The sequence below is a fragment of the Giraffa tippelskirchi genome, chromosome 2, assembly GCF_054371585.1.
Source record: "Giraffa tippelskirchi isolate mGirTip1 chromosome 2, T2T-mGirTip1v1.2.pri, whole genome shotgun sequence".
Lineage (NCBI taxonomy): Eukaryota > Metazoa > Chordata > Mammalia > Artiodactyla > Giraffidae > Giraffa > Giraffa tippelskirchi.
Genome location: NC_137276.1, coordinates 4554323 through 4568418, shown reverse-complemented (window position 1 = coordinate 4568418; position 14096 = coordinate 4554323). Strand labels below are relative to the sequence as shown.

General features: G+C 50.1%; 1 protein-coding gene across 3 annotated transcripts in view; it reads right to left on the bottom strand.

Moving 5' to 3' along the window:
- Positions 1–1730: 1730 nt before the first annotated feature.
- The window catches only part of MKI67 (marker of proliferation Ki-67), a 30005-nt gene continuing 17639 nt past the window's right edge, over positions 1731–14096 (bottom strand). Inside the window, exons 12-16 of one of the 3 annotated variants that reach the window (XM_081573382.1) lie at positions 13810–13965; positions 5745–12172; positions 3939–4376; positions 2938–3031; positions 1731–2359 (exon numbers count right to left, since the gene is read on the bottom strand). In XM_081573382.1, coding sequence (XP_081429508.1) covers positions 2966–3031; positions 3939–4376; positions 5745–12172; positions 13810–13965 — 7088 coding nt within the window. In that variant the 3' untranslated portion in view covers positions 1731–2359; positions 2938–2965. Of the gene's footprint in view, positions 3032–3934; positions 4377–5744; positions 12173–13809; positions 13966–14096 lie in introns of all 3 variants that reach the window. The other 2 variants (XM_081573383.1, XM_081573381.1) reach the window with 2 other exon arrangements.

Below are 14096 nucleotides of genomic sequence, written 5' to 3'. Positions count from 1 at the left end.
CTGTCCTGGAGTCCCGTGACTCCCCTGGAGTCCAGACAAGCAGGACAAGGCCTGGGTGGTGGGGAGTCCCCTCCCCCAAATACCAGGGCTGTTCCTGCAGGGCCAGTGGGCCTCCTGGCCGGGGCTGGGGTGAGTCCCTGTCTGGCTATGGCAGTTGTGGAAATGCAGGCAGGAGGCTGGGAGCAGGCCCTCTGCCCCACCCGTCTGCCACTCAGTGTCTGGTTTGGTATGGTTTTCTTTCTGCCTTCCTCCCTTTAACACAACTACTGTGAGTTTTAACATCATTTCATCGCAGACACTTCCTGCCCCTGATCATCAGAGTGTAGAGACTCGTCAGTCTGCGGTCGCCCTCCTGGATGGACAAAGCTTCATCCTAGAGGGGGGCACCTAGTTCCCACTATGCTCTATTCCACCAGGAAGTACAGCATGACTCTGGGCCATGAAACAGGGGGCCAACCCAGCCCGAGAAACCAGGGTAGGGGTGCAAGAGGCTTCCTGGAGGGAGTCTCACTGGAGCTGAGCTCAGGGCTGAAGAGAAGCAGGGAATGGGGAAGAGAACAGGGTGTGTGTGTGAGCATGGGTTCGTGTGTGAATGAATGGGTGTGTATCCATGTGTGTGTATGAATGGGGGTGTGCCTGTGTATGTGTACATGAATGCATGTGAATATACTACATGTGTGTGTGAGCATGTGCATGTAAGATACTGTGTATCCATACATATGTATGTGAATGAATGGGTGTGTGTCTATACATATATGTGTGTGTACTACGTGCATGTGTGTATGAGCATATGTAAGAACCTTGTATATTCATGCATATGTATGCATGTGTGTGAATGAATGGGTGTGTATGTGTTCATGTATGCATGTGTGTATACTACATGTTGGGGGTAGAGTCTTAACTGAGGAAGGCAAGAGTTGACTGGTAGAAAATTAAAGCAAAAAAACCACATCATGGAAAAGCTTGGAGATAGTAAAACTAGCTTCCATTTAATGAGAGCTTTCCACCAGAGGGATGTTATTACTCACTTGGAATCTGAGGCTCAGAGAAGTTACCAAACCACACAGCGAGCAGATGTTTATTTCTCGTACCCCATTCTCAAGCACACAATTAGCCTGGCTAAATAGTAATGGTTAATATTTCTATCTGATGCTTCCTCCCCCAAAAAATGCTAAATAAAGGATGTGTCCTGTGGATGTGCATTTTTTTAAACACATTTGAATGACCTTCTCTAATTCAGCACCTACAACCATATAAGATAAAACCACCCTTCTTATGCTCTTGAAATACTCTACTTATGAAAGCAAGAAAATATGCTGATATATTTCGGTGAGATTTTTGGGTTAGAAATGAACCCTAATAGCTTCTTAATTAATTTTAATCCCATTCCCCAGGAACACAGCTAATTGAAATTTTTCTATATGTGAGGTTCACAATGCTAAATCTGAAGTGTTGGCAGAACAACTTAATCATAGAAAATTCCCATTTTACGTTTCCTTGAACTTTGCCTAAGTGACGCCCTAGTGACTCACACGTCCAGAAGGCCTTTCCTAAGGAGGCTCGCGCTTTCTGAAACACCATCCCTTCTGCTCGTCGGAATCCCACTTTCTTTCCAGCCCCGCTTGACGACGACCCCGATTTCAGGCAACGTCGTCTAAAACTGTATTACGGCAGCCAAAATAGCAAAAACAAACACCGCTGACTCAGACAGACATGCCTGGATTCATGCATTTGTTCAAAAGCATTTATTGTGATGTAGACCTCACTCCACGCCAGGCCCGGGGCGGGGGCGGGGGCGGGGGCGGGGGGGGGTGGACACAAGAGTCGACGGAGGCAGGGGTGACAGCTCACGCGCGGGCAGCGACCCTCCCGTCCTCCAGCCTCGCCTCCACCAGGCAGGGCAGGCAGACAGGGAGGCCTCCACACGGGTGAGTGGAGGGACGGGGCGCCCGTGTCTGACCCGGGGAACACCAAGGAGCCGGAGGACTGAGCGGAACAGCAGGGAGACGGGTGGCTCTGAAACCGAAGAAGGGCGAAGTCCGGGCGTAAGAAATGGCCATTCTTTCTCGGGGTGGGGAGCGTCTGAGCTTGTGGGGCTTCCCATCCGAGGTGAGGCGCGAGGTCAGGCCAACAGGTGTGGGCAGAGAAAGCACAGGCGCGAGCAGAGGAAGCTCGGAAGACGTGACTCGAGCGTGCAGAGGGGCGTCACAGCGCGGAATCGAGGGGCATGCGGGCCAGCGGCCCTCAGGCCGCGTCGGGAGGCGCCCTCTCAGATGAAAGCAGTCCTGGTGTAGACAGAGGCACTTCACGTGAAAAAGGCAAGCTGCCAGGCCTTCCTCAGACAAAGCGTCACGTCACCCTGCAAGTGGCATCACAAACCAGCCTCCGAATCACGTCTCTTCCCTTCGAGGCCAGGGCGGCAAGCAGAGGACCGTCCTGTGCAGATGACCCGCGGTCTCCCCGGGGTGAAGGCGGACACCCTAACTTTCATTTTTCTAGTCCTCTGCCCGTTCATTCCTGCTTCCTGAGTGCCTGCCGGGTGCTGGAGAGAAGCCCCTGCCTTTCACACTGGGATGGAGGACACAGACACACACGGAAGCATTCACAGCGGCGTGGCAAGTGCTAGAGCCCACGGCCAGTGGGGACTGACCGCGGCAGTCACAAGCCTCAGGGCTTCGTTTCACCGAGATGCAGGCCACACCTTGCAAACTCCCCCCACCCTCCTACTCAAGTTTTACATTTGTTACTAACTTAGGAAGCTCAGCAGTCTCCTTCATAATTTCCATGTGGGGCTTTTGAATAAACTCTTGAGTTAGAAAATTCTAAGCCTTCTTCCCTTAAACCCCCACCTCACCCACCCCCAACAGCATTATTTACAGAATTCACTTTAAAACTTATGGCAAATATTGTACTACAACTTATCACTAAATTCATTACTTTTTTTTCTCCCTTTTAAACTTCTTAGCTATCTATCTTCAGGGTCTCGACGACTTCTGGTTCTTATTTTCTTGACACACACATTGTCACTTTCCTGTTTGGAAAGAAAAAATATCTCTTAAGTCATTTGAAAGAACAGTTTGTGTAACCAACTCTACTCTGTAAAAACCCAAATCCTTACAGGGTGTGATGCAGGCCTTTAGTTCTAGAAAATTAATCTTGAGGCTGGAAATGAGCTTTAAAATAGAGGCTGTAAAAGCTGCCTTAAACTCTTTTTACTATTTACATCTTTAAAGTTAAATATTGTGTCTTGACGGACAGGTTGGTAAGCTATTTTTAAGTTATAAATACATCATAAAAAAGAAAAAAAAAATCCACATTCATTTTTCACTGATTTTTATCAATACTACTCATAAAAAGTGAATTCAAATGTGTAATCAGGCTGAAGTCTTTTGGACCTTCTAGACAACTGGTGTGTCCAAAGGGGACATCAGTGCTATCTGAGTGTGAGCGGAGACCACACTTGGGTTGCCGTATTCGGGAAGGGAGAAAGGACACCAGACTGCCTCCTGAATGGGAAGTGTTCACAGGACTGTGCCTACAGACACCCCACCCGCTCTGTGTCCCAGCTTTCCAAGGGGACGCCTTTGAAATCAAGCGTTACCTTTCTGGAAGTTTTGTTCAATCTCTAACCACACAATGAAGGCAGTGCCTGGAATCTTAGTACAGGTGTGCAGTGAGAACTCAGAAAGTACTAACTGGATAAATCCCTGAAAGAAGACTTCACCATGTGAATTTACTATTTGAAATGGAATTCCCAAGCCACATCCACCTGAATAGTGAGCCACAGAATATGCTTTAGATTCCTGCTTCTCACATTAGTCTAAGTGGGAGGTGGCAGCGTTTTATTCCATGTGCTGTGTCTGCTCTCGCGACGTGGGGTAAAAACTCTACTGAAATAGTCTCTGCGTTTAAAAAAAGAGCAACAGGAAATTACTAGCCTTTTGAAGACTGTGGGCACATCTCTTGGCACTGCGGGTTGCTCTCTGCTCGGATGCACTCCCCGAAGGGTTTCCTTGAGGGCGGATGCTAACCTTTCTGGATCTCGAACCCTTGGGGTCTGAATGTCCTGTCTCTTCTTTCTCTTCCTGCTTCTTCTCCCGGATGCCCACCCTTCCCTCCCTCGCTTTCTCCTCTGCAGCCTCAGGCAAAGGCGTCTGGTTCTGCCTCCCAGGTCGCCAGCGGGTTCGCCTCTCTTCAACTTTGCCCCCAGAGGCAGGCTTCTCAGCTGCATCTTCAGGGCTTTGGAGCTTCATCTCCTGGGAGGGCTGCACGAACTTCTTTTCGCTTCTGTTTATTTTCACCTTTTCTGTTGATATAAGAACCTCAGGCTCCTCTACAGAAGTTTTAGCAGGACGCCTGGAACGCAGGGACACTCCCTAAAAAAATTCAAAAGACATCCACAAAATGTCGAGAATGAGGAATACAAATTATAAACCTCAACATGGAGAACATCATTTGAAAGTGAACTCAAAGGGGAATCAATTGCAACATTTTCCACTGATTCATATCCTAAGATGCAATAAGTCTAAGCAAGTCAGGGGTGTACCTGTCAATTTGCTCCTACAGAGAAATCACTATTTCCACCAATAAACCCTAAGTAAGGAATTCAGTATGAACTCCAATCACAATGTCTGTCATATATGTCAGTGTGATTATAACAAGTATCAAAAGGGTATTCCAGGAAAGCACCCCATTATTCAGACAGTAAATGAATTCCTAATCCATTAAGTCACTGCTAGAGCAGGACAGGAAATTTTCAATTTCTGGAATACAATTTACAAACTTCTCTAACAACACTTATAGCTTCCCTACTGGCTTAGATGGTAAAGACTCTGCCTGCCATGCAGGGGACCTGGGTTCAATTCCTGGGTCGGGAAGATCCCCTGGAGAAGGGAATGGAAACCCATTCCAGTATTCTGCCTGGAGAATTCCATGGACAGAGGAGCCTGGAGGGCTATAGTTCATGGGGTAGCAAAGAGTTGGATACAACTAAGCGACAAACACTTCACTGACAACCCTGACAGTTATGGTCTTCCCAGGACACACACACCCTGGGTAAATTGTTCTAATTGTTTAAGTACTGATGTAGATACTACTTGTACTCAGCACTCAGGTTCTCAAGTGTCTAGAATAAGGCAGAACTGAGTTGCCCACTTTTTCTTGGCACAAAGCTCCACACACCTTTGAAGATGAACATGGGAAGATGCCCTGGAGAGTGAAACAGCAGCCCACTCCAGTAGTCTTGCCTGGAGAATCCCATGGACACAGAGGTCTGGTAGGCTATATAGTCTATGGGGTTGCAGACTTGGACATGGCTGAGCAACTGAACAACAACTCTATAGATCCTAAGGGGATGCTTTCCAATGGTCTGCAGCTACTCACTGCGTTGACTGTGGACCCTGAGGGAAAGGGGACCCACACTTACACTGGGGTGATAGTTGATGGCAAATTTATGCCAGAACGGAGGGCATCCTCCCAAGTTGCTGTGCTGTGCTGTGCCAAGTCACTCAGTCGTGTCCGACTCTTTGTGACCCCGTGGACTGTACCCAGCCAGGCTCCTCTGGCCATGGGATTCTACAGGAAAGAATACTGGAGTGGGTTGTTCGTGCCCTCCTCCAGGGGATCTTTCTGACCCAGGGACCAAATCCGCATCTCTTACATCTCCTGCATTGGCAGGCGGGTTCTTTACGACTATCGTCACCTGGGAAGCCCACATGGTATGATCACGTCACTCCTCCCATCACCTTATTGAGAGCACGTGCTGCTTCTCCTTGCGGATCCGTAGCTTTAGCTTTCAGGTCATCGCCGGGCAGGTTTCCCACAGGTTCAGTCCTTTTTGCCAAAGTCCGTAGGCTTCTCTTCTTTACTCCTGAGGGTTCGGGGGGCTCCCGTGTCTCCCCGGGGGCTGTCCTCTGCTTCTTCTGGAGTGGCCTCTTGTCCCCGGGGTCCTGGGCAGCTGTCACAGGGCGCAGCCTCTTCCTGCCTGTGACCCTCCCGTCTTCCCGGTGCTCCCTCTCAGGGGACGGGGAAACTCGACTTTCACCTGCGGGTTTGGCGGGCTCTCTGCTGCCCACAAGGTCTTCCGTGATTCTTACTTTAGGGGCCCTGAGGACTCTTCGGGATGTTTCTACAGGTCTTCTGTCTGTTGTTTGCTTTGGGGCTCTCTTGATGGCAGTAGCATTGTTTTCCAGTTCCTCAGCCTGATTGGGCTTTTGGAAGGGCTCCTGGAAACCGGCCGGGTCTTCCACGGTCTTCTTCTGAAATGCTTTTCGCCGACTCCTGACGCCAATGACGTTTTCTGCTGAGTCCAAGTTCCTCCTTGACGTTTCCTTGGCCGTCTTGATTTTGTTCTCATCGCCTACAGGTTCTGTGCATGTGGTTTGCCCTGGAGTCCGTGTGGGCCTGCTGAGCACTGAGGGCTCTTCCATGTCCACTTTTCCTGGTGGTGACCTGAGCTGTCTCTGTCTACCTGTTCTCCTGGTGACTGGCTGTGCTGGTGGAGACGGGCAGGGCGCTGGAGCCGTCTTAACATCACTCACTGGTTGCTTGGCCCCACCTTGCTTTTGGAAGAGCTCTTCGACACTGGCCGGGTCTTCCAGCGGTTGGGTCTTTTCCCTCAGTGTTCTTAGCCGGCTCCTGACCCCAGTTTCATTTCCTGCTGGACTGAGTCTCTGCTTTGAATTCTCCTTCAACACTCTGCTGCCTTTTTCATCACGTACAGACTCGCTGTGTATGGTTTCCTCTGGTGTTCGCGTGGGCTCTCTGAGCGCCGAGGGCTTTTCTACGTCCACTTCCTCTGGCGACGCCTTAAGCCGTCTCTTTCTGCTTGCTGGTCTGGTAACAGGTTTTGCTGGCAGAGACTGGCGGGGCATTGGAATGGTTGTAACATCACCCTCTGGTTCTTTGGCCTGATCTGGGTCTTGGAAGAGCTCTTTAACACTGGCTGGGTCTTCCAGGGGTTGGGTCTTTTCCCTCAGTGTTCTTAGCCGACTCCGGACTCCAGTTACATTTTCTGCAGGACTGAGTTTCTGCCTTGGGTTTTCCTTCCACATTCTGCTGTCTTTTTCATCACGTGCAGGCTGGCCCCTTGTGCTTTCCCCTGAGGTTAGTGTGGGCTCTTCTTTGTCCACTTTCTCTGGTGATGACTTGGGCCGCCTCTTTCTGCTTGTTGGCCTGGTGACCAGTTCTGCTGGTGGGGATGGGCAGGGCACTGGAGCCATTGTAACATCATCGTCTGCTTCTTTGGCCTGATCTGGCTTTTGGAAGAGCTCTTTGACACTGGCTGAGTCTTCCAGGGGTTGGGTCTTTTTCTTAAGTGGTCTTAGACTCCTGATGCCTGTTACATTCTCTGCAGGACTGAGTTTCTGCCCTGAAGTTTCCTTCAACACTTTGCTGTCTTTCCCTTTGCCTGCAGGCTCTGGGTGTGTATCCCCTGGTGTCTGTGTGGGCCCTGTGGGCGCTGAGGGCTCTTCCACATCCACTTTTCCTGGTGGTGACCTGAGCTGTCTCTGTCTGGTGGTTCTCCTGGGGACTGGTTGTGCTGGTGGAGACTGGCGGGGCGCTGGAGGGATTTTTACATCACTCTCTGATTCCTTGGTCTGGGTGGGCTTTTGGAAGGGCTCTTTGACCCTGGCTGGGTCTTCCATGGGTTGGGCCTGTTCTTTAGCATTTCTTAGCCGACTCTTGACGCCAGTTACATTTTCTGCTGAGACCAGTTTCCGTCTTGAAGTTTTCTTACACACTTGGATGTCTTTTTCATCATCTACAGCTTCTCTACGTGTGCCTGCGGTTTCCCCCAGAGTCTGGGTGGGCCTCCTGAGTGCTGAGGGCTCTTCTACACCCGCTTTCTCTGGCAATGGCCTGAGTTGTTTCTTTCTACCTGTTCTCCTGGTGACTGGTTCTGCTGGTGATTTACAGGGTATGGTGGGGGGCTGGTCTTCGATCATTACGGGTTGCTCTGCATGATCTGGGGTTTGGAAGAGCTCTTTGAAGCCACTCAGGTCTTCCAGGGGCTGGGCTTTCTCCTTGGGGGTCCTTGGCTGCCTCTTGCGTGCAGTTACATTTTCTGCAGAATCTGGTTGCTCTTCTGGACCTTCCTGAGACACTGCAGTGCCTCTGTCATAGCCTTCTGGTTCTCTGGGTGAGTACGTGGTTTCCCCCAGTGTTTTCTGAGGCTTCCTGAGAGCTGAGCAGTCTTCCTGCATGTCCACCGTCTGGGAAGGTGTCTTGAGATGTCCCCTTCTATCTGGTGTTATGTTGACTGGTTCTGGTTGTGGAGACTGGCAGAACATTTTAGGGATACTGTTTTCAGTCATTGGTTCCTTGGATTGATGTGGGGTTTGGAAGAGCTCTTTAAAGCCAGTCAGGTCTTCCAGGGGCTGGGCCTTTTCCTTAAGTGATGCTCTTGGCCGCCTCTTGCTTCCAGTTAAATTTTCTGCTGAGCCTGGTTCCTGCTTCGGAGTTTTCTTAAATGCTTTGTCTTCACCATCACCTGCTGCTTCTCCTTCTGAGTGCCTGGTTCCCCCTGGAGTCTGTGCGGTCCTCCTGAGCACCGAGAGCTCCTCCTCTCTGTCCAGTTTCTGGGGAGTTGACTTGAGTTGTCTCTTCTTACTTATTGGCGTGTTGAATGGTTCTGCTGATGGAGGTTTACAGGGCATTGTGGTGGGTTTGTCATCAGTCACTGGTCCATTTGCACGATCTGGGGTTTGGAAGAGCTCTTTGAAGCCATCTAGGTCTTCCAAGAGTGGGGCCTTTTCCTGGGGTGTCCTTGGCCGCCTCTTGCTTGCAGTTAAATTTTCTGCAGGGTCTGGTTTCTCTTCCAGAATTTCCCAAGACACTTCAGTGCTTCTGTCACCACCTTCTGGATCTTTGGGTGAGTGTGTGGTCATCCCTGGGGTCTGTGTAGGCTTCCTGAGAGCTGAGCAGTCTTCTTGCATGTCCACTTTTTGGGAAGGTGTTCTGAGACTTCCCCTTCTACCTGGTGTTATGTTGCTTGGTTCCAGCGGTGGAGACTGACAGAGCATCTTGGGGGTTTTGAGAACAGTCCTTGGCTCCTTGGTGTGATCTGGGGTCTGGAACAGCTCTCTGAAGCCAGTCAGGTCTTCGAGAGATTGGACCTTTTCCTTGGGTGTTCTTAGCTGCCTCTTAATTCCAGTCACATTTTCTGCAGGGTCTAGTTTCTGCCTTGGCGTTTCCGTGAACACTTTGATGTCTTCGCCATCACCTGCTGCTTCTCCTTCTGAGTGCCTGGTTCCCCTTGGAGTCTGTGCAGACCTCCTGAGCATTGAGAGCTCCTCCTCTATGCCCACTTTCCGGGGAGGTGACTTGAGTTGTCTCTTTTTACTGTTTGGCGTGTGGACTGGTTCTGCTGGAGATTTACAGAGTGTTTTGGTGGTTTTGTCATCAGTCATTTGTTCCGTGGCTTGATGTGGAGTTTGGAAGAGCTCTCTGAAGCCAGTCAGGTCTTCCAGAGGTGGGGCTTTTCCCTTGGGTGTCCTTGGCCGCCTCTTACTTCCAGCAGAATTTTCTGTAGGGCTCAGTTTCTGCTTTGGAGTTTCCTTAAACAATTCAACGCTTTTGTCATCATCACCTGGTTCTCTGCACCATGTAAGCGTGGTTTGCCCTGATGCTCGCGTGGGTCTCCTAAGCGCTGACAGTTCTTTCTCTGTATCCACCTTCCCAAGAGGTGTCCTGGGCTGTCTCTTTCTATTGGTTGGTGTGACAATTAACTCTGGTTGGGAAGATGTGCAGAGCATTTGGGGTGTTTTGAGAACAGCCCTTAGCTCCTTGGTGTGATCTGGGGTCTGGAACAGCTCTCTGAAGCCAGACAGGTCTTCGAGAGATTGGACCTTTTCCTTGGATGTTCTTAGCTGCCTCTTAATTCCAGTCACATTTTCTGCAGGGTCCAGTTTCTGCCTTGGCGTTTCCATGAACGCTTTGATGTCTTCGCCATCACCTGCTGCTTCTCCTTCTGAGTGCCTGGTTCCCCCTGGAGTCTGTGCAGGCCTCCTGAGCATTGAGAGCTCCTCCTCTATGCCCACTTTCCGGGGAGGTGACTTGAGTCGTCTCTTCTTACTGGTCGGCGTGTTGACTGGCTCTGATTGTGGAGATTTACAGAGTGTTGTGGTGGTTTTGTCATCAGTCATTTGTTCCTTGGCTTGATGTGGAGTTTGGAAGAGCTCCTTGAAGCCAGCCAGGTCTTCCAGGAGTGGGGTCTTTCCCTTGGGTGTCCTTGACCTCCTCTTGGCTGTAGGTACCTTTCCTGCAAGGTCTAGCTTCTCTTCTGGAGCTTCCTGAGACACTGCAATGTCTCTGTCACCAGCCTCTGGTTCTCTCGGTGACTGTGTGATTTCTCCTGGTGTTTGTTGAGGCTTCCTGATAACTGAGAGGTCTTCTTGCACGTCCATTTTCTGGGAAGGTGTTCTGAGACGTCCCCTTCTAGTTGGCGTTATGTGGACTGGTTTCAGTTGTGGAGACTGGCCAAGCATTTTTGGAGTTTTGACAATAGCCCTTGGCAGCTTGGTGTAGACTGGTGTTTGGAAGAGCTCTCTGAAGCCAGTCAGGTCTTCGAGAGACTGGATATCTTCTTTAGGTGTCCTTGACTGCCTCTTAACTCCAGTCACATGATCTGCAGGGCCCGTTTTCTGCCTTGGCGTTTCCTTGGACACTTTGATGTCTCCATCACCATCTGCTGGTTCCCTGTCTGAGCGCCTGGTTCCCCTGGGCGTTTGTTGAGGTTTCCTGAGAGATGAGAGCTCCTCCTCTATGTCCACTTTCTGGGAAGGTGTCCTGAGACCTCCCCTTCTGCTTGGCGTGTGGACTGGTTCTGCTGGAGATTTACAGGGTGTTTTGGTGGTTTTGGCATCTGTCATTGGTTCCTTGGCTTGATCTGGGGTTTGGAAGAGCTCCTGGAAGCCGGTCAGGTCTTCCAGGGGCTGGGCTGTTCCCTTGGGTGTCCTTGGTCGCCTCTTGGCTGCAGGCACCTTTTCTGCAAGGTCTAGCATCTCTTGTGGAGCTTCCTGAGACACTGCAATGCCGCTGTCACTACCCTCTGGTTCGCTGGGTGACCATGGGGTTTCTCCTGGTGTTTGTGGAGGTTTCCTGAGAGCCGAGAGGCCTTCCTGCACATTCACTTTCTGGGAAGGTGTCCTGAGACGTCCCCTCCTACTTGGAGTGTTGACTGGCTCTGATTGTGGGGATTTACAGGGTGTTTTGGTGGTTTTGTCATCAGTCATTGGTTCCTTGGCTTGATGTGGGGTTTGGAAGAGCTCTTTGAAGCCAGCCAGCTCTTCCAGAGGTGGGGCCTTTCCCTTGGGTGTCCTTGGCTGCCTCTTACTTCCAACAGAATTCTCTGCAGGGTCCATTTTCTGCTTTGGAGTTTCCTTAAACAGCTGGATGCTTTTAGCATCTCCCAGTTCTCTGTGAGTGGGCATGGCTTTCCCTGGTGTTTCCGAGGGCTTCCTAAGATCCAAGGAACCTCCTACATCCACTTTGTGGGAAGGTGTCTTGAGCTGTGTGCTCATCCTGGTGGGTGTGCTGACTGCTCCTGGTTTGGGAGACTCACAGCTCATCTTTGTGGCTATGTTCTCTGTATCTGTCACTTCCTTGGCATGAATTGGCGTCTGTAGGAGACTCGGGATGTCCACCTGGTCCTCCTCAGGCTCTGAGTCCTGCGACCTCTGGAGGGTGGTCAGGTCCGCCGCTGGTTCACACTTCAGTTCCGAGGCTCTCCTTGATCTCCTCACAGCTATCGCCTTTTCAGAATTTTCTTTTGATTCGATGTTTTGCTTACATTGTTCGAAAGACTTTTCCGTTTCCTTTGTGTCTCTCTCCAGCTTCGGCTCTGGTTGTGGTGTTTTCCTCAGATGTCTTCCCAAGGTGTCCTCAACAGTGTCAGCTTTTGCATCTTGGTTCTCTGGCCCCGTACCCAGTGTCTGCACACTGCTGAGCTCCGCAGACTTTCTAGATCTGTTTGCACTTGATGTTGCCTTTGGAGTTGCTGCTGTGGACACTGGAGTTTTCATCTCAGCAGCTGTGGCTTTATTCACGCTCCTTGGTGTTTTCGCAGTGTCTTCGCTCATCTTAATACTGGGGCGTCTCAAGGGAGGGCTTGCAGAACTTTGATCAAATGCCCCTTTCGCTGTATCCTGAGTCCTAGAAAACACATTCTCGCCTGTAAGATATTAAAACACACATGATCAACAGATTCTGTTCACTGTGTTGTGCCAATTTGCTATCCGATTCTCATAAAATATTACTTAAAAGCTAGTATTGGCTCCCATCCACCCCAGGACATGAGGCTGTCTCTATCAGACAGAGATAAATCTGTCTGTCATGAATCACACCCACTTATGAATAATGTTACAGGTGCTGTAGAGTGGGGTCATCATAGGCGGTGGTAAGGAGCTACAGGAATTAGGTAAAAGAAAAAAGTTCCTTAGCAGGGGTTCCCTGGAACTTCCCTGATGGTCCAGTGGTTAAACCTCCACCTTCCAATGCAAGAGGTATGGGTTCGATCCCTGGTCAGGCAGCAAAGATCCCACATGCCTCTTGGCTAAAAAAAACGAAAATATAATACAGAAGCAGCATTGTAATGAATTCAATAGACTTGAAAAATAGTCCACATTAAAAAACAAAATCTTAAAAAAGAAAGAAGGGTCCTCTGAAGGCTGCCACCCAGGTCTCAGTGACACAGACATTTTTTTCATCAAACCAGAGAAACAGCTGTTCAATGCTGCTGGACCACCAATGCAATAACAGGGATTATACTTAGTGTGCTTAGGGTCTGTGTTACACAGGAAACATCTATTTTTCAGCGACAGGAAGCACCTTAAGCACAGCATGCTATTCTCTCTACGACAGGCACCTGGTGATCAGTGTGAATGGCAGAGAAGATAGACATCGTGTGTCCATCTCACACTCATCCTGCGACAGGGGTCCACACAGGAGAAATCTCAGCACCTGTGCAGTGCACACCTGCTGTCTTTCTCTTTGCTGACAGCACTTTCACATCTAAGTAATTTACATACAAGTAAGATGAGAGCTTCCCTTATACCTCAGTTGGTAAAGAATCGGCCTGCAGTGCAGGAGACCCGGGTTCGATCCCCAGGTCAGGAAGATTTCCTGGAGAAGGAAATGGCAACCCACTCCAGTATTCTTGCCTGGAGAATCCCATGGATAGAGGAGCCTGGCAGGTAACTGTCCATGGGGTTGCAAGAGTCGCACACAGCTTAGCGACTAAACCACCACCATGATGACAGTGGGCTTCCCAGGTGGCGCTAGTGGTAAAGAACACGCCTGTCAATGCAGGAGACGTAAGAGACACAGGTTCGATCTCAGGGTGGGGAAGATCCCCTGGAGGAGGGCATGGTGACCCACGCCAGCATTCTTGCCTGGAGAATCCCACGGACAGAGGAGTCTGGTGGGCTACATACAGTCCATGGGGTTGCAAAGAGTCAGACATGACAAGAGACCTAGCACACACACACGCACACGCATGATGAGAGATGATTACACTTGGCTGCTTGTCAACCTCCTCACTTATGCAAGATGAAGAAGGCCACGTGCACACAGGGAGCTTATGGTTAGTAAACGGGTTTGCCTTTTTATGCAAGTCTCTGAAAGCCAGTGCTGGTTCCACTGCCGATAGAAACTCCCTCCCATGAACAATGGGACAAAGAAGCTAGACAGCATACTCTGTCAGGAGTATCTGTCGTAGAGAGAAAATACCATAGCTGTTGTAACAAAAGAAGACTGTCTACAGTTCTGGCTGAAGAGATCAAAGTGCTGGGGTAAAAAAAGGAAACCAACCAAAATTTTCCAAAGTGCACAGCAGAGGTTTTTCTCCTGAGTGAGGTCCTGGAAGCTCTTTTCCAAGCAAATCCTCTGAATTTGGAAAAGATGGGGGACACATGCTCATCCTTTGTGGCTTCTCTCTCACTGGTGTCTTGAACATTTCAGGCAGCCCTGTTACACAACAGTGGACAAGCAGTTAGTGGACTGCCTATACCTGCAAACAAGCACGCCCATCCCATCCAGGAGGGGATGGCAGAAGGCAAAGAACAGGTCACCCCCTAGGATTCCTGGGACACAGGGTC